Source organism: Liolophura sinensis, chromosome 8, assembly GCF_032854445.1.
Source record: "Liolophura sinensis isolate JHLJ2023 chromosome 8, CUHK_Ljap_v2, whole genome shotgun sequence".
Classification (NCBI taxonomy): Eukaryota; Metazoa; Mollusca; class Polyplacophora; order Chitonida; family Chitonidae; genus Liolophura; species Liolophura sinensis.
Window position 1 is genome coordinate 32,858,054 of NC_088302.1, and position 18,830 is coordinate 32,876,883.

General features: G+C 41.3%; 1 protein-coding gene across 1 annotated transcript; it reads right to left on the reverse strand.

Annotated features, from left to right (window-relative positions):
- Positions 1 to 4,147, reverse strand: LOC135472604 (RNA-binding protein MEX3A-like). The gene is made up of 2 exons (XM_064752182.1): positions 3,777 to 4,147; positions 1 to 3,076 (listed from the first exon to the last, which is right to left on the reverse strand). The coding sequence occupies exons 1-2, from the start codon at positions 4,027 to 4,029 to the stop codon at positions 1,497 to 1,499; spliced, it is 1,833 nt and encodes a 610-aa protein (XP_064608252.1). The 5' UTR covers positions 4,030 to 4,147; the 3' UTR covers positions 1 to 1,496.
- Positions 4,148 to 18,830: the final 14,683 nt, after the last annotated feature.

Here is an 18,830-nt window from a genome sequence, read left to right on the forward strand (position 1 = left end):
GATTGAACTTTTTAATGCCAGAAAAATAAAACCTTTTACATTTATAATATTTGAGTTCAGCAAATATAATATTAGTATCTGGCCACAACATTTGCATTGGCCTTGAAAATAAAAAATATCTTTTTTTTTTTTAGACTTTTCACTTGTTTACAACATCTGTATTGAGTTTCTCTACATATACACATCGGCTGGTAGTAAATAATATCATATTAAAATAGAAAATACTAAACTATGAGTGTGAAACAACAAAAATGGTCATTTTGAAATGCTATTTATACAAATAAGATATACATGTAGCCAGAAGCCTGTCTGTCAGCTCATCACATTACATATAAATTCTCCCTAAGGAGCCTCATACAATATAGAATAAAATAAAGTCTATGTAATCGGTGACTATAAAATAGCCATCCTGATAAAATATAATTTAAAACCAAATCTCTTTATGACTGATTGTGTTACCAGAACTTAAAATTCAACTTGATTTTCACGCCCAATATACGATCAATGGTAAGACAAATGCACTCTGTTAAATTACAGCTTTAGTCCGATAATAGCAAATCAATTTTTTTTAACCATAACAATTACCCCACGGTAAAGCCTGCATTTGCGTACATTTACTATATCTGTTATAATACATAGCTCACCCTTTAAAAAGAGCGATTAACTTGAAGTTATTTATCGGCACAATATATAATCTTAATTTAAATTAGATTCATACTTCGCAACACCAGGAGTTTTATGAAATACAATGATAATTCAAAGAATAAAATACTCTCATATCTTAAAGGTCCACTATAATACTTGCCTTGATAACCATGGGTTATATCAAGTTGTACAGTAAATTGTGTGGGCTCGTAATAGTGAATATATAGATATATATATATATTATATATTTTAAATAATGCATGGTATTGGAACTTTAATAATCTCAATAAGTTTTCGAGTATCCCAGTGAACTCATTCATGCATGTATACTTGTGTATATACCATACCAGCCATAATAAATGCGTTTGATCAAAAACTCCTCTTGCGTCAATAAGTTTTCATCCATACTGGAGAAAACTGCGTCCAACAACTAACATCTCAAACTAAAACTTGGTTTTCTTTTTTTTTTTGTCCAAAAACTCTAAATAAAAAACAATGCCAACCATGGCAGTAATTAATAAAGTAAAACCATCTAAGGATGTAAAGATTCAAATTTTCTTTTTTGTAAAGACTTCCTTTGTCAGCTTTCAGTTCAAGAGGTTGGCTATCAAGTCTGTTTTATCATTGGCAGCATTCTTGAGATAAATCAAGGCCTGTAATTTGTGCTCAAATGAAATTGTCCTTTCGCTCTTGCACTTTCTCAAATCCATTCAAACTATAATGATTTTTTTCTCAAATATCAAAACATTATATTATCTTATATATATAATATATATATAATATGACTTGGCTGTGTAGTAAAAGTACTAATATATTTTCTCTGTAGCATTATTCCTTTGTGTTTTGGTCTCTCACGAAAATATGCGTATTGCCTGAGTTGGGGTGAGCGTACAGGCGGGACAGTGTCGCTCATCCATGGGTTTCTCTACTATCTCATTAGCACATTCCATACAAAACAAATTGTGACCACATGGCACCAGTGCTGCTACCACCTCACTGTCCGAACAGATTAGACAATTGCGTCGAACACGAGTCGGGGAGCCTTCATTAGAGTCCGGCGGACTTGCGGCCACACCCAAGGGCTGAACACAGTTTGGGGGGGTGGCAGTTGGGGGTGGGCTGCAGCCTCCGTTGCTGCTCGTGCTGCTATCACTGCACGTACTGCTTATGTAACCGTTGGTGTTGGAAATGGTTCCAATGCCGCTTGACAGCGGAGCCGTTGTAACAGTACAGAACACATTTGAGGGGTTGAGAGGAGTGAACGAGCTTGAGATACTGCACAAATGGTTAGTCAAAGGGTCACTGCGTATGCGTCGCACCATGACATGATCGGAGGCTGCAGTACTGCCATTATTGCTGGGAGGGCTATATCCATTCGAGTCTGTCAGGGTAGGGGACAGACGCGGGGTGGAGGTCGTACCCAGGCTACTGCTGCGTCGTGGAAGACTGCTGTTGACCGTTGAGCCGCTTAGAGTGCCCACCACACTGGTAGTTCCAAAAAGTGAGACCAGGTTATTGCGATTGTCCCCTACATCAGCCCACACTGATGGGGAAGGCGGTATGGGATCAAACGATGGAGAGCCTATACCCTCGTCATTATCATAAATGCTGAATCCATTCCCAAAAGGTGTAAATCCATTTGAGGTTAACGGGCTGAATTCAGAGGATAACTTGTTGGCTGTTGACGTTGTTGAACACCCGTTCACTGGTGGGAAGTTGAAAATGGTGGGCTCAGAGAGGTGATTGTTGCGAGCGGATCTACACCCCAAGTTATTGCTGTTGTTTACAGAGAATGGGGTACAGAATCCGTTTGAACCATTAGTGCTGTTATTTGGCGGAGGCTTGCTGTATAAGGAACTCATAATATCTCCATTTAGTTCGTGAAAACCAGAGTCAATTCCGTTGGAGTGAAAATCGTTGTGACAGTCTTCGTGGTTGCCGCCGCTGTCCACCATGCCTCCCGTCCGCATGGCGATGTGAGACTCGATTTCTTTTCGCGCCATTTCTACATTCTCGGGAAGTCCCGTCACTTCGAACACAGGCTCTTTGTCTCTGCTGGGGGTGACGATGTACGTGTGCGTCTGTTGCTGAATCCGTTTGATAGTCGAGCCTTTAGGGCCAACGACCAGACCGACTACACGGTACGGGACCCGAACCTGCTTGGTAACCTGGCCCGGAGCGTTCGGGCTAGGAGGGCCGGGGGTTAGAGTGGAAGAGGTCGGACTTGTGCCCGTCACACTCCCGCCCGACACGCTGTTGTTCCGCCGAGAAGCCCGTATTTGGCTGAAGTGTTCAGCCGCTGATAGTATTTCCCTTTTCGCAGCACCTACGTCTTCTTTTCGGCCAGTCACCACAAACACTGGCTCCTCGCCTCTGACTGGGGTTTTGATGTAAGTGTTGGTTTTGGCGCGCAAGGCTTTTATTTTGCAACCTGAAAAAAAATTCCGAACTTAAATTCAACGAAACCAAAAACAAGTGTACTACGACACTGAAGTTAAGAACTGAAACCATACTTTACAACACTGGACAAAGCAAAAGCGAAAATAGAACTAGTATACAAATTAAGAATCTCAAGTCATCGATAGCGATGGCTAAATGTTGTGTACAATACAATGGGAAGGTTTTTGCCGGACCACGTGGTAGACGATAACCAGTAAAACCGGTGGCTGAACGCTTATAGAAGGCTTCAGAATAGCTAAATTAATTACACAGTTAAACCAGTAATGTTGTAGCTACCCTACACTTGTAAAAAAAGAAAAAAAAAATAAGCATGTAGGCAGGTGAAGTATATTTAACACCGGACACTAAGGTTTTCCGTTACGGTTGATGAACGAAGCACATGTGCTCAGTCTTTGTTAGTGTTTAGGAATTTTCTAGTCACATTACGAAGTAAACTGTGAACGGGGGAAAATATCAACAGCCTTCAGTTATCAGCCTACTGGGAAAATCAGCAGAGACGAGCTATTATTGACTGCTAGTATACTGCGTAGTACAGAAATAACTGAATACATATATAGTATACAAAGTATATATATATATATATATACACACACATACACACACTCTGTATCCAATCACGACATGTCCATAACATGTCAATATCAAGCTAGTAATATACAGGATGAGCTTACCTTGACGGCCAACGATTTCGGCGACGTGCTCTGAGCTTGGCACAGGGACACATTCCGTCATGTTGGCGCTCCTTTTTCGGGGGCCGCCATCCTCAAAGGTGTTTGGCGCATGGGGGGTAAGTCCAGGGGGAATTTCATCGTCGGCGCTTAGACCGAGCATGGATAATTCCAGAGCTAACTGCAGGGCGCGCTGCTCTTCCAAAGGAGAACCACCAGTATTGGCGTTCATTTCCGTAAACAGACTAGCCGGCATCACAGACTCGGGGACCTTCTCTCTTGGACAGTCATGAAATACAAAAATATATCTTCGTCTGAATCCCCGTTTTCAAGTAGTTTTTGTCACCAGGCCCCGTCTGCCTCGGCCGCGGTTTATGCTGCATCTGACTGACGTCTCTCACAAAGCTCTAAGCAATATGGCCTGGGTGACATCATTTTACCCACAAGTCTCGGTGATATGCAAATATCCGGCTCGGCCGCCTCGCAGCCATTGGCTGTCGCTGACAGATGTGGGCGGAGTTAACCTTTATCGCTCTCGCCGTACCTAATCTGACAGACAGACTAAAGCCTTAACGGTTGTATCCTACAGGGGGAACGGGGAGGGGGTTTTCCTTACGAATTCAATTTTTTCCAGCAGAAATTGCCTGTTTCTTAAAATTGATTAGTCGCGAGCGTCTGGCCGAAGCTCGCATGCCCCTCCGTGGTGCACAGTTGTGAGATAACAGCATGTCTTTGTGTGACCCGATTCAGTGTCAGACGTTCTATAAATGGGAGTCTTTGTTCGCGGATGATTCACGCTTGGCTTAGTTATAGGACAACCGAGATGGACTGGTATTTGTTGACAAAGTTCTTGGCTAAATGTGACGGTTAGCACATGGCATAGCTTCTTCGCGAGGGTAGACTTGTAGCGCAGGTGCGATTATGACACAAATAAGGAGTATCCAAGGCTGTGGCGGGAAAATGGAGAAACATACCTGGACAGCAGGGGAGCTTTGAAGGCGACACAGCGTAGCCTGCATGCATCACTAAAGTCAGGAATTAATATACATGTATTCCGAATAGCTCAAAGCAGTTTCATATCTGCGGACTCTGGGAACGATGCTTGTGTGATTATATGCGATTAATACCTTGCTTACGCATGTATCTCGCTGACTGAGATGTCAAAATTGCATTAATTATGTTGTAATTTGATATTATAAATGATATTCATCTTAAATGAAATCCATGCATTAAATGATCACGTAAGTTCTTTTTCTTGTTTTTATGGCCTCGGAATTAGTTGAATTCGTTTGCTCTAAAAGCGTTTTTCTTATGGTCTTTGATGGGACCGTGTGATAGTATTCTTAGTGGTGAATATATACACATGCAAATTACAACTGACTACGTCTATATAGGCCCTTTACAGTCTTACGGTCTGTGTGTAGCGTTTACTTGACGGCCGCCAGCTTCGTAATGATGTACGTTGCAGTCTTGTTTGTTCCTTGACTTGTGCAAACGAATGAGCAATTGCCCCAGTAAACAGAACATCAGTAAATGTTTAGCCGCTGGAGACATTATGTAAGTTTTTGTATTTAAGAGATTAACTCGTTTATATTTCACGTCCACTTGATTTGCATGACAAAGAAGACGGGGAGAAAATCAAGGTTGGGTGATAGAGAACGGGTTCGTACTGCCAGCGTTTAACGAGGATCATTGTCTGGGCAGATAATGCGACCGTATTTGCCGTCACTGATCTGGCTCGGCGGAGGGGTCTAGCTCAAGGCGGCAGTTTGCACTATCATATCAGGCATTCAGGCTCTCTTTGCAAGAGGCATCCGGCGATTCCATATCAATATACTCACCATTCTTCCGAATCTCTGTATTGCTCTCACTAAAAGTCTATCACTGTTTTCATTTTGGCGTTTTTTTTAATATACATATAACACAGATATATAAGAATGGTATTGTTTTGCAGGCGTCAACTTACCCCTACCTGGGAAGTTCTGGCAGCAACCTGAGGATGGTCGTGGGTTTCCCCGAGCGCGGTTTGCTCCCACCATAATGCATGACGAAATACTCTTGAATACGGCGGAAAACACCAGTCAATCAAATAAATAAATACACAAGGGAACGCTTCAGTGCGGCTGTAGTACGGAAAACTCCATGTGCACGAGCAGCAACTCCGGTCTGGCCAGTTATGTATAAATGGTGCTAATTTACGATAACGAGTCCTATTATAATAGATTTCACGGCACTTATTACCCAAATAAATTCGTCTAAAGTCACCTCGTATCTAATATACTTACAAAAATTTCATCATACGAAATTCAGTAGCCCAAGTTTACTTTTCGTTATGGTTACTTACTATAGGCTAGAACAAAACAATATGACAATATATTAATTTTATTCTACGCCGTCTTGCATTGTTTATATAGGCAGGAGCGAAAAAGATAGTGATTATTAGTGTATTTCACCGTATCAAGTAAACACCAAAATATGGATTTAAATCTGTAATTATATGTATGATTACACTAGACTGGGAGTGATAGGACTCAAATCTGTAGTAAGTGCATATGTGTGGTTTCCTGGCGATCTATTGTTATTTAGCACAACCCCATACCGTTCACGTGCAAAATGTTGGGATGTCAGTTTTCACGTATGGTGAGTTTTATTTCTTGTTTGTTTGTTGACACAAATCATTGCCATAAAAATGACCTGTTCATAGTATGGAGAAAAGAAAGTAAAGACATGTGTACTTAAATTTGTAAGCGCACATCCGGACTGAACGGAACATCTGCCGTGAATGTGCAGGGGTGGTGCGTAAGCCAAGTGATACAGCCCACCACTACCACCCCCAACCCCCTTTCCTGCTTCACTTTCTCTTTCTATTGTCCGCAGTGATTCAAACCTCCAATACAATAACCCACCCCCACACTACAACCCCGCCTTAGCTCACCCATCGCCACACCCCAGCGAAATTTCACGCCGCCATCGCTTGATTAGTGAAAGCTAATTAAGGATCATCTGCTGTTATAGCTTCGAACAACTGTCTGGTCCACACTTGTTGTTCGGGTTTTATTAGTAGGCCTACTTTGCTTTAAATAGTTAAAATACACGCAGCGACTGTGCAGAATACACATCATTCAGGAAGCGAAGGCTTTATCTGCAAGCGTCATATATACCTACTGTGACTGGCATGGCATAGTGTGGCTGGCGTATTCGTATTGTCACATGAGTGACCTCCTGGTTTCAACTTTCCTGACATTCACAAACAGGTGCGTGCATAGTAACTATACCACTCCGTTCACGGCCTGTGTTTATTGTGCATCATATATATACACACTGCATCATGGTGCTAACCAGATGTATACTGCATGGGTGGGGATGGGGTGGTCAGGTGTGCACTCATCACAGACTAGAGAAATAAACGAATGTCACCCGATTTCCCCCAACCCCAGACCTTACTTTCTCCAGTTGTGTTCATTTCCCATATTAATCCAGCTAATAAGCCGCTATTCAATTCATAACGCATGGGCTCGGGGAATACCGAATTTGGCCAAATTTATGACAAGAGGAGATGGAAATCAACTCTTTTGGGAAATGTCAGTGCCCATATATCGGCGTATTCGGGAACATGGCGTAATTAGTGGCCGAATTGTATTAGCACCCTAAGCTGTGCACCTCTGTGATACACTTTTACGTCAAAAACACATACCGTTTTCAAGCGGCATGCAATTTGCATATTTTACCATGTTCCATGAGCGACGTCAGCGTGGAAATGACCAAACCACTGTTTAAGATTTCGCTCTAATTACAGAGAAACGGGAAATGCTCATTAGCTGGATGACAGTTCTCGCCTTTCGGCGTAAGTAGGAAATGAATGAATGTATGAATGTGGGGCCCAAATAGGAATTCAGCTTGTTGGGTATGAGCGGATTTATAATGCTATGTATAATTCGCGTACGTGTTTATGGATTCGAAAGCGAAAGCCAATCTGATATCTTACATGTTATGATTATAATGGACAAATCACAGCACAACAACATTTTCCTGGGCTCTATCCGGTTTCCTCTACCATGATGCTTGTTGCCGTCATATAAGTGAAATATTCTTGAGTACAGCGTGAAACACCAATCAAATAATAAATAAATACAACAACATTATGTGGCGGTACTTTATTAAAATGGTCACTTTTATTTGATTGTTACTGCTTATGTGTCCGATACGAGCTAAAGACGTTGTAAGTACTTTGGAATTTGTTGTTAGGAAATATTGACCGCTTTATCGCAACTGTTAAATCTGGCCAGAATTTATTAAGGCATAAAAGACAAATTGATTACGCCGTACGTCGTGAAAGAACAACAAACTCTCTTTTTAAGAGAGAAACTTTAAATAACCAGGTGATGTAACCAACATTTGTATCTCAACCCTTAACCGAGTAAGTTGTCGGAAGACTGAATGAAGATACCGTGCAATTTCATGAAACATAAATCCCCTTAAGAGGCATTGCATAGCATACATATATGCTTTTAAAACAAACTTTATGGTCAGTCATATTTCGTGACACTGTCAGAGTATGATAGTAAGTCTCCACGGTATACAATTGGTTAGAGTGTACTCCCTGCACAAAGTAAAACAATCACACTGCATTCAATTCAAACACTGACGTTTGATCTATATTAGAACTTACTGTATTATTGGGCTAGAAGCCGAATTTGGGGCTATATTATAGCAGATATATCCTCGAGTGGCTATACTAAGCCTTTCTTTAAAGGTTAAGGTTGCATATGCATTTGTTATATCCACTAAACTGCTGTGTAATAATTCTGAATAATATACACCGTTTGCCAAGTAAACGTCTGTGGTTCGTCGTCAAATCTATTTTACTTATGTGCTGTCTAAATTGGGTTATCCGCGTAAAACGTTGAGTTTCCGTTATAGAGCGCTGGCGCGTCTAAGGGCGCCACAAGACCTGGCGTAAGTGAGAAATTACCGCCTTTATAGCAGAGTGTCCGAAGCTGGCAGCTGACCAACGCCTGGAGAATTAGTGACGACTACCATCAAGGCTTAATTAGACATCACCTGAGCTGTCATTGAGAGAAAATTGGTCAAAACGAGTCACTCAGTACGCCTCGTTGACATGCAAATATTTTCTATTAGTTACACTGACATATAACTTCATAGGCACTTTGTCCCAGAGCCGGTTATTACCAGATTTGGGTGTGATGCCAAGGGAGTCCCCATAAACAAAGGGTCACTTGTATCTAGTCTTAATTTATAGGGAACAATGACTGGTGGGATCGAAGCAGGGGTGCTTGAAACATGGGGTTTCACAGACGTGGAATTAATCAGCTTATTATGTAAGCGGGAGAAGAAAAACTGGTTTCATTTAAGAAGACCTGTGGCTACGAAACTCACCGAGTAATCAAGAAAGTTCAATTTCTAAATGGGTCCCGCCCACCATCTTATTGTTGCAATGTGAAAGGAAACCCAGAGTGTTTTCAAGGTGACTGCATGCATGATGTAACAAGCCAATTGACTGAAAACTGGTAGGTTTTGCAGATTTGAACATCGTATATTGTTTAAGACGCGTAATGGATTGGTTCTTCTTTTGTTTTGAAGATAAAAGCGACCCGACAAAATGGGGGATATTTTTATGTTACAATTCATCATTTTATGTAAGGTTATACTGGAAAAGCAAACAATAACTTATCGTTTTAGTTGACCGGCTGATTATGTAAAAGTTGGATTGGAAAAGTCACGTGACATCGAGGTCTCTGAACTTTGGTATTAATCACGGTCATACAGTGCGAGAGTGACCTTACAGTGGAAGTACGGTTCAGCATAGAAAAACCAGAAAACTGTGCATCAAGTTACTTTCGTTTGTTTGTTGAATATTTTTTTAAATCTGTCAGATGTTTGTATTCTGTGGTGGGCTTTATGAAGCATAACACCATACTAGCATTTTTGCTTTTTAGTTAGAAATAGTTTTCCCAATAACCTGCTTTTAGATTAAAGAATTCTGAATGTAATTTGAATTGCCTACATTCAAATATACTCTGACACAACTACTGTATCCAAAACCCATGGCACCATCTAAGTAGAACATCAAGCTGAGAAGTTTTCGTCATATTTTAATTGCAATGTTTACGTGATTATAGGTTCGGCCTGTTTTTTGACACGCTGACATTTTTTCTGATAAGCCCTAACATTGGCACATTGGTTTTACCGTACACTGGTACTTAACTGTATGTTCTCAATGCTTTGGCGATCACATGCTGTCGCTGTATTTCTTCGTAAGGTGAGAAAAAGGGATAGTTTAGAGTTTGATTTCCCGCCATCATTGTAGCTCTTCCCCGAGGCTAAAGACCTGCTCCACCCTCGGCCCGGGGGTACAGGGGTTAACTATACTGTTGACAACGACATTAGACACATATCAATTTTCCAATTAGACGCACACCTCAACACTAATACTTTAATTGCATGGTTTCAATGCGATTGCACTTACAGCCAACAGTACAGTAAGAAAAGCGTGGCAAATCATCTATTTTGTAATGAAGTATTGAGGTGACATTTAAGAGTTTTAGACCAAAACTTTAAAGATAAATCCTTATATGATTTTATCTTTCAACGAAAGGGTCTGGGACTTTTCACTTCTGGTAAAATATGTGAAAATAAAGAATAAAAATATGGCTGGGAACTGTGTCACGAGGTTGTGGTCTTGTAGTAAATCTGTCTCATTGTCGACACATCTGAATGTGCTGACTCACTAAAACATTCAGCTCTAAATACGACACCACACATTCAGCGTATCCTGAAAGCCAGGCAAGCAGTACTTGTCATATGAGTTAACATTGAGCAACAAGATTCCCAAATGTTGTACCATGTTTCACGCAGTAGCAATCCAAGCTGTATTTGACCGTAAATTGTTTTCTGGTAATGCACGTGTAAGCACTACGTCATCAGTCTGCCCACAAATCATCATCACATAGGCAACTGTAAGGCGCCTGACAATTCTGATTTCTTGGGAAAGATCAGAACTGAGATTGACCCTGCGATAAGTCAGTCATGTATAAAATGCTATTTGAAATGGAATGGTCATGGGTTTCCCCAGTTCAGTTTCCTCCCACCACAACGCGGACAGCCTTCGTATAAGTGAAATATTCTTGAGTATGGCATGAACTAAATAAATAAATCAAATGTACCCAAAGGTTGTTGAGTGCAGTGGAATTAGATACTTTCTCTAGTCCCACAACAAGTCGTGAGATAATATGTGGGTGCTTTGTTTACATGATGCGTATATGAATTTGGCCCCGGAGAGGATCAGGCTGTCCCACTGTCATTAAATGTCTGGCCGTCCTTGCTAAGCGGGTGTTATCATTGTTTGGACTACGTACATACACTTCCGTACGCCCCAACATTTCATCTGATCGTTTTGACATGATGGTCACAGATGCCTGCATTTTTTGGTCTGTCGTGGACTAAATACCATGACTTTATTTTATACTTCAAGCTTCAAAGCTTACACGAGGCCAACAGCAAGGCCATGTTGCTTGGCCCTACCAAACGGGACACTGACTATATACAACTATTAAGAACCTCGGCTTCAAATCATTCTAGGGCTTCTTCTGGATTCTACACGGCTTCCTCCCACCATAATGCTGGCCTATATGTGAAATATTTATCTGATTCAAAAGAAATCTGTTTAAAATTATAGCCTACATAAGTATATCATTTAAGGCACTTTCTGTTTTGGTGCAAATGATGTCCCGCAGTGCAAATGATGCCCCTCAATGCAAATTATGTCCCGCAATGCAAATGATGCCCCGCGGAGCAATAAAAAATGTTCTTTAGGTTAGACTAGATTATCTGTAAATCGCACTGGTTTTCCACTCTAACTTTTCGTGGTTCTTGATGAAAATAATCTGTCGACAGCGTTCAATCGACCATCTGAGCAGTCTTGCTTTCGAGGAAAACCACTTGTTTACAAGCCTGTACATGGGAAGGTGAGTCATTATCTTGGTAAAGCAATGAGATGACTGTCATCGTATGTATAAGAGCCATAACCTTGGCCTTAAATCATGATCAAGTAAACCATTTAATCAAATTATTTAACTGATGAGCAAAATTGTACTTACGTTTATGGAAACCAGAGTGCTCACCCGCTGCATGCACATTACATTGCAAAATTTCTGAGTTAAAGCCGCAGCAAAATCTGTGAGAGTTGGATCCAGCCTTCGATTGACCTCATATGACAGGGGCTGAGAACAAAGGCTAGATCATCGCTTTGTATGACAATAGGCCGGTCAGTATCCCATGCACATCACTGTAAGGATTATGTGCCGCGTACAACAACAACGAAGCAATACGCATATTACATAAGATAATAGGTACAGTAATTAACTGTATCAGTTATTATGGTGATTCTTTATCATTGTATATGCATGTACACCTACGCGAGACATGTATTTTCTCCCAGGCAAAAAACGACTGTTTGACGCATTTTACGACAAAACCACCCGTGACATGTACATTGTACTTTAAAATGACATTCTCTATGATGGTCGAGTGAACTTGTTTTAAATAGAATGCAGGAAAAGATGACGCGCTAATTCGGCGCGTATATTACTGTTCACTTGTTTTATGTTTTGTTTCAGCCGTGTGATTGTAGGCACACCTGTACAGACGTTAAAATCCACCGAGGACAAATTGACTTAGTGAGACGGGTTTTGTTTGTCTCCATTTTTGCTAATAGGTGTATGAATATTTGCCTCCGGCACCCATTATTCACATTATGCTCGAGCTCATTACCATCTCTTTCTTATATCAATATTCATGTTCCGGTCGCAGAAAATTGGATGCAAATAAAAGGAAGATAATACAGGGGTTCGGGGGAAAGGGGTTGGAATGTTCTAATCCCCCCTAGAAGCGATAAAGATACTATTCAGTGAGATAAGAACCACACTTGATAGATGACGTGAAAAACTCATTGAATAAATCATAAACTCTTCCGTAATTTCGCTCCTGTATTAACATGACTGATGGCACGATCAAGTTAATGGGTTTATGATTTCGACAGTCGCAGGCGATACAGTTTGACGGGACCCTGTTTTATCTGGTGGTATAAACCCCGGCTTAGATTCTCCGTTTTATGCCCCTCGTTTTGTTGCGTAACTGAGTCTTGATCGTTTCCTGTGAGAAGCTCACATGCACCCACAACAGCTACTTCCACGTTTCATTCAACGCTTTAGTGTATGAGAGATTGGTAAATCAAGACCCACCCCACTCCTTCTCAATAGCCGTATCCCCCCACTCCCGTGACTTCACGATAGCCCCCTCTCCACCCTCGTCCCCTGTTGCAGATAGCAGGAGTTCTTGAACGCCGCGAAACGAATTATGTCATTTTACACAGCTGCGTGTTGAATTATGTATTGGAAAAGACCGTCTCTAAATTATCACAAATATCACATATAACGCCGAATAAATGAATAAACCCTTGTTTGAAAGACAACTGTCTTTTCGCCTTCGTTATTCCACAGTGCTATTTCTGAATTTTCCGTCTGAATTAGTCATGAAATTGTCCGTTTTATCGACGCTATAATACGTCTTCGCCAGAAAACAATGGTAAATTGGTGGATTTAAGTCTTGCTTCCTGCATAATACAAAGGGAAGGCAGGCCAAATGAGTTGAACGCATTTCGTTGATTGAGGCGTCCCCCTGTAAGCTTCGCATCAAAGTGGAGAGAGTCTCAGCGCGAGCCCGAAAGTGAATATGTAGACACTGAAGAACACGCTGAACAAAGTCGGCAAGTTCTTGTTGACATGCGCTGATTCTTCGTTTAGTTCCGCTAAGGCGGAGAAGATGTTAAGCCGTAAAAATCAAACAGCAAACACTTCCCAAGTAAAAGCCACTGTCTGTTTTCTACCTGCGTTGCATTTTGCCATACAAGCCTGGGGACTGGCTGAATTCGGATTATTGTTGGAAGGGGGAAACCCTGAAGTGGCTTGTTTTGTGGGGCAAGATGTGAGACTCCAAACACAAGCATTTCATCAAACTGACAGGGATGGGTTCGTTCGGTCGATTGAACATTTCCAGCATGCCCCCCGTTTACAATATCAACGGCGAGAAGATTTCAGGAAGCACACCGTCCCGGTTCCGATTCTCTGTTGGATTTTTCCCAGCATGGTTATCTGGTCCTGTTGATTACTGTCAAACAGTCAAATATTGACCCGTACCGCCCAGGCTGGCATGGCCAAAGCTGGTAATGGACTGGTATCGGCGCTGCGGTTCTATAGTACACATAACACCCAGCCACCTCTTACACTGTAACACGAACTATTGGTATCTCAGAAACCAATAAACAAAATGAATAGATCTGACCGACAGGGAACGTAACATCCTATTGGTGATAGCTCAGCTCAAACCATTATTAATTTTCAACTAACTAGACAGCGTTTTAAGCCATAAACACCCAATGATCTTTCTACAAGCTTCGCTCGTATACGTGAATCGATTTATTTCACGTAAGAGAACTTTCGCGCTTGTATTATTGCTCTGCTATGTATGTAACCACAGAGCACGAAGAACAACGTGTTTTAATTGGATGTAGGCTTTTGATAATAATTCTTTTATTTTAATAAAACTATTTTAAACCTCAATATGAGACAATATATATGATGATAATATTACAAAATATAAAAAAAAAACGAATCTTTGAAAATTCCCCATTTTAAACAGCTTCATTATTTGTACATAAATATGTCAGTCTGTATACGTTTAGTGTAAGGCATTAATCATTCATTCATTCAATCAAACTATCTGACATTATGCCTTTAATGGCAGTTTACATCTATTCTGTAATCTCGATTTCCCTCTGATAATCGTGGTACTTACACCCCTGAGTCCGCATGGTGTGTTTGTTAGTTTCGAGAACTATACCGACATATGAGTGTCCTTGAGGCTGCAACCCTCTGGCAGACCGGATGTGTCCTGGGTAACAACCTGATTGATTCTGTCTCAATTATCTCCTATCTTGACAGTTCACGCCGGTGTAAATATGATCTACCTGTGACCAGTCTGCTCCGCAAACACCCCCTTCACTGGCCGAAACCTAGAGGTCAACGCTTACTCACTTCTGATAGCTTATCACCTCCGGCAGAGATCGCAAAGCCTCAGAATTTATTGTCTATTTACATCTTTTCCTCTTATCTTGAGAAATAAATCTTAAAGTGGGCTTAAACCGATTTTCGTGCACATATTTGAAGCTGGGAAAAGACTCTAATTTTTTTTTTTTTACTCGCCAGTTGGAATCGGACGCAGAATGCTAACCCCATGTGTACACGGCGATAGGATGTTGTCATTAAATTCTTTGAGAAATGCGCGAGTAAAACGCCGCACTTTGTCACCGAAGCTTGTAAACAGAATCTCAAGTGGAAAATTTGAGTCTAACCCCGTCTACCCTACGTCTTTGTGGCTTTGTTAAAACGCGTGCAGAAGACTGGCCATTCGATAGGTCAAACTTGACCATCTGTGTAAAGAAAGCAGCGGAAATCAAACAAACTGAAGGTCAGTATAACATTGACCAGCCATGCCCTACTACCCCAGGTCGTTCAACCCCCGGAGTCCAAACCCCCACCCTTGTTGCCCAGCTACTCCCTTTTGGGTTACAAGTTCCCAAGGGTCAGTCGGATGAGGAACCTCCCAGTGTTCATACCAGAGTCTGGCTGGCTTATACTTCTTGTTAGTGGGGTGGGAGGGGGGGACTGCCCGCCGGTTTCTTCCTGGGGACCTGACAACTACTGTTGAATCCGACTGACCTTTTGTTCCCCAGGCACTTTCTTTAGTGAAGCAAAGAGCAAACATTCCCTGGTGGAGATTTTGATAACACCCACATGTACACAGTGACAATGCTTTTCCGCAGCCATACGTGCGTCTGTCTGAAGAATGGACTGGCCGAATCGCGCAGCCTGCAATGCCACCATCGATTTGTCCACCCCAATAAACGATGTTCTAAACAATATAATCAGGACGATGTCTTTTCGTCATGTCATAACATAAACAAAAGATTACCCACTCGTGTTTATCCCATTTGTTATATATATTATAAGTTATAACTATATGTCCTACAAACTGCTTACCCAATATCTCTTTCTGCAAGCCTATATACACATATATGTACATATACATACCTATTAAGGCCGAGATGCTTACTATTTAGTAGTAATCTGCTGATAAGAGAGATAATTGTCAGGTGATCGTAAGCAAAGCAATTTATGGTATTTTTTTTCGTAATTTCCACGTTCGGCAAATGACATGCCGAAAGCATACAGTGTTCCATGTACTTTTTTTCTTGCAACAACTGACATGGATGAAGAAAGGAGAGAAATTAACGTCTTTAAGGTCTACGCATGTCCCTATTTAAAAACACGACGAGAAAACCAAACACGGTGTACGCGTGTTCTATTCTCTCCATGAAAATGTTGTGGCGATGCGGTCACTGGACTGTGAAGGGCTCTGCCAGTTCAGTGGGATATAATTAATTCGCCATCAAATTAAATTATATCGCTGAGCTAAAAACGAACAAAGGTAACATTGGATAGGTGGCATATAAGAGGTGACGGTGGAAACGTCTGTGTTTATTCAACGACAACGACGGCTGTCATCCGCGCGTGTATAGTAGACTCAGCGTTGATCAGACGAGGTCGATAAGGTAATACCACGAGTAGTAGATTTCCGGCGGAAGTTGTCAGGTTAGCCACTACAGATAGTCCACTATAGTTGACAAATGACTTCGACTGTCACACAGCTCCTTAGCGCACAGTCATCAGTGTGAAACCTGACGTGATGTCAGATATATAGGGGCTGCTAGCTATAAGGACGAGGTCAAACCTTTACACCACTGATTACGTATGTTCACGTATAACATGCATGCCATCTTCACCATTTCTTTTATGGCTCCCTGGTTTTACTTCTGATTACTCGTCAACGTCGCGCGCCAATTAACGATGAATGGAATTCCTCCAAATGACGTAACATTGCGCCTCGGATGGTATGCGTCCGCCACGCCTGTCCACGGCAGAGCGGAAATGGATGACAACAAGAGACAATGGTGAACAATTCAGCACGTAATTATAGGTCTATGTCCTACGCCATTGAGTGTAAATTACCGTGGTTGACACTACGCTATTATATACTTACTCTCTTTTGTATTTATCCAAAAGGTATATATCTTGACCAGTACATCGCCATTCAGATGTTCAGGGAAAAGAACTGAAATGTTTCACTCATGCGTAATTGTCTGACATCCGGTGTTAGGTTTCCGATCGTGGTAATTAAGGAACCCTTTCTCGTGTTAAGTCCTACTGGTCAGACTAGTGCGGCTTCGCATTATGCGGCCAGATGTTCGAATCCACCACTTGCATGCCTGTACATATATGATCAAATATTTTCGAAGGTTTGCCGAACACCTATATTGGGCTCCCAGTATTCTTCCCCTCTTCATAACGAACGCCAATTAAAAGCCGATAAAGAAATATGCAGAGCACTTGTGACCGTTTGAACTACCTTTGATGGTCTTATTTAACCGTGTGCAAGAAGACTAATAGACAAGAGGTGGGTTCGAACCAATGACGAGGTTCTTTAGGGTAAATGCAGGTAAATTCATGTTTTATTCATTAATTCGCTTTTCTGCACATAAAGCAAGCCATACTATATATCATTTTGATCCATGTCCGCGATGTGGTTGCAGTATGGCTTTATAGAAACTTTGTTGTTTCAGAGGATGAATAGAAACAGACATAAACGGGCATAGTCTGACATGCTAAGTAACTATAAATCAACTTTTTAATCTGGAATTCTTTCCAAACCATGGGGTACGCCATGTTAAAGTAAACGGGATAACGATGTCACAATAATCAAACGCCACTCTCACATGGCAAAACATGGTTTGATGACGTCAGCGGTTACAGCCGCCTTCTGAGGTTATAGAAACAACGTGCTACTGATTGGTTGAAATTAATAACATGGCGGCGCTTTGGATTTTCTCAATGTGCGGGATTTTGCTATTTTTGAACCCCGGTATTTCGGTTATACAACATCACAAAAATAAGAAAGGTGTGGGATTCCTTATCGATGGATATATGTCTGGCATTCTGTTTTCTTTTAGACCATAATTATTCATTGACATGCACATACATTTCCTTGCTAGCAAATTAATTCTGTACCTTTGGAAAATGAAAAGCATTTAATCGGTCATATATGATTAGTGCATGAATTAGAACCAATCGCCCAGTCTTTGATTAAGAGCCTCGTTTATAAGTATCTGGTATATTACAATGGCTGTAAGGAATTTGATATAAACAACTGTAACAGGGGCAGTGTAAAGCATATCCGCAAGCATACACAAATTTTGTATCGTCGTCTTCGTCATGTACAGGTAGGATATGATATCAGTTATTCTGGACATCAAAAAAAATCGGCTCTGTCGACGATGAGCTGGTGCCTTGGCGTTATTGGCTTTAAACCGATCAGTCAACGTAGCCTAGGTTTAGATAGCTGTTTATTGGTCGGACATCGAAGGGGATATTTTCCGGTGTGAGCTTATCCTAGGCAACGTACTTATACAGCCTTTCATAATCCCCCCCCCCCCCCCCACCACATTAAAGACGTGTAACACATCAGCCCATCGCCGCGCATGCGTACGCCGGTGTGATAACTTTGCATGACTGAGCTAATGTCCCCTGCTGAAGCCTTTATCTTCCAAGAAAACCGTAATGCGGCTTATTGTGTACAACATCCGCTGTGTGTTCTACTTATTATTATATACGAACTCGATTACAGGTCGCAAGATCTCTGTATCCCTGGGTATTTTCATCGCGATTATGGAAAATCCCCGTTATTCCTCAGAAAGTAGATAACGGCAAATCCACATAACGTGAGCGATTTTTGATGAATAAATATTCTGTATATAAGAGCCAATAAGCCAGATAGTTGTTTTGAGTGTTGCGTCTGTAGGTATACACAGAACTTGTCATATGTGAGACGAACAAAAGTGCAACTATTGTACAACATTACAAATTA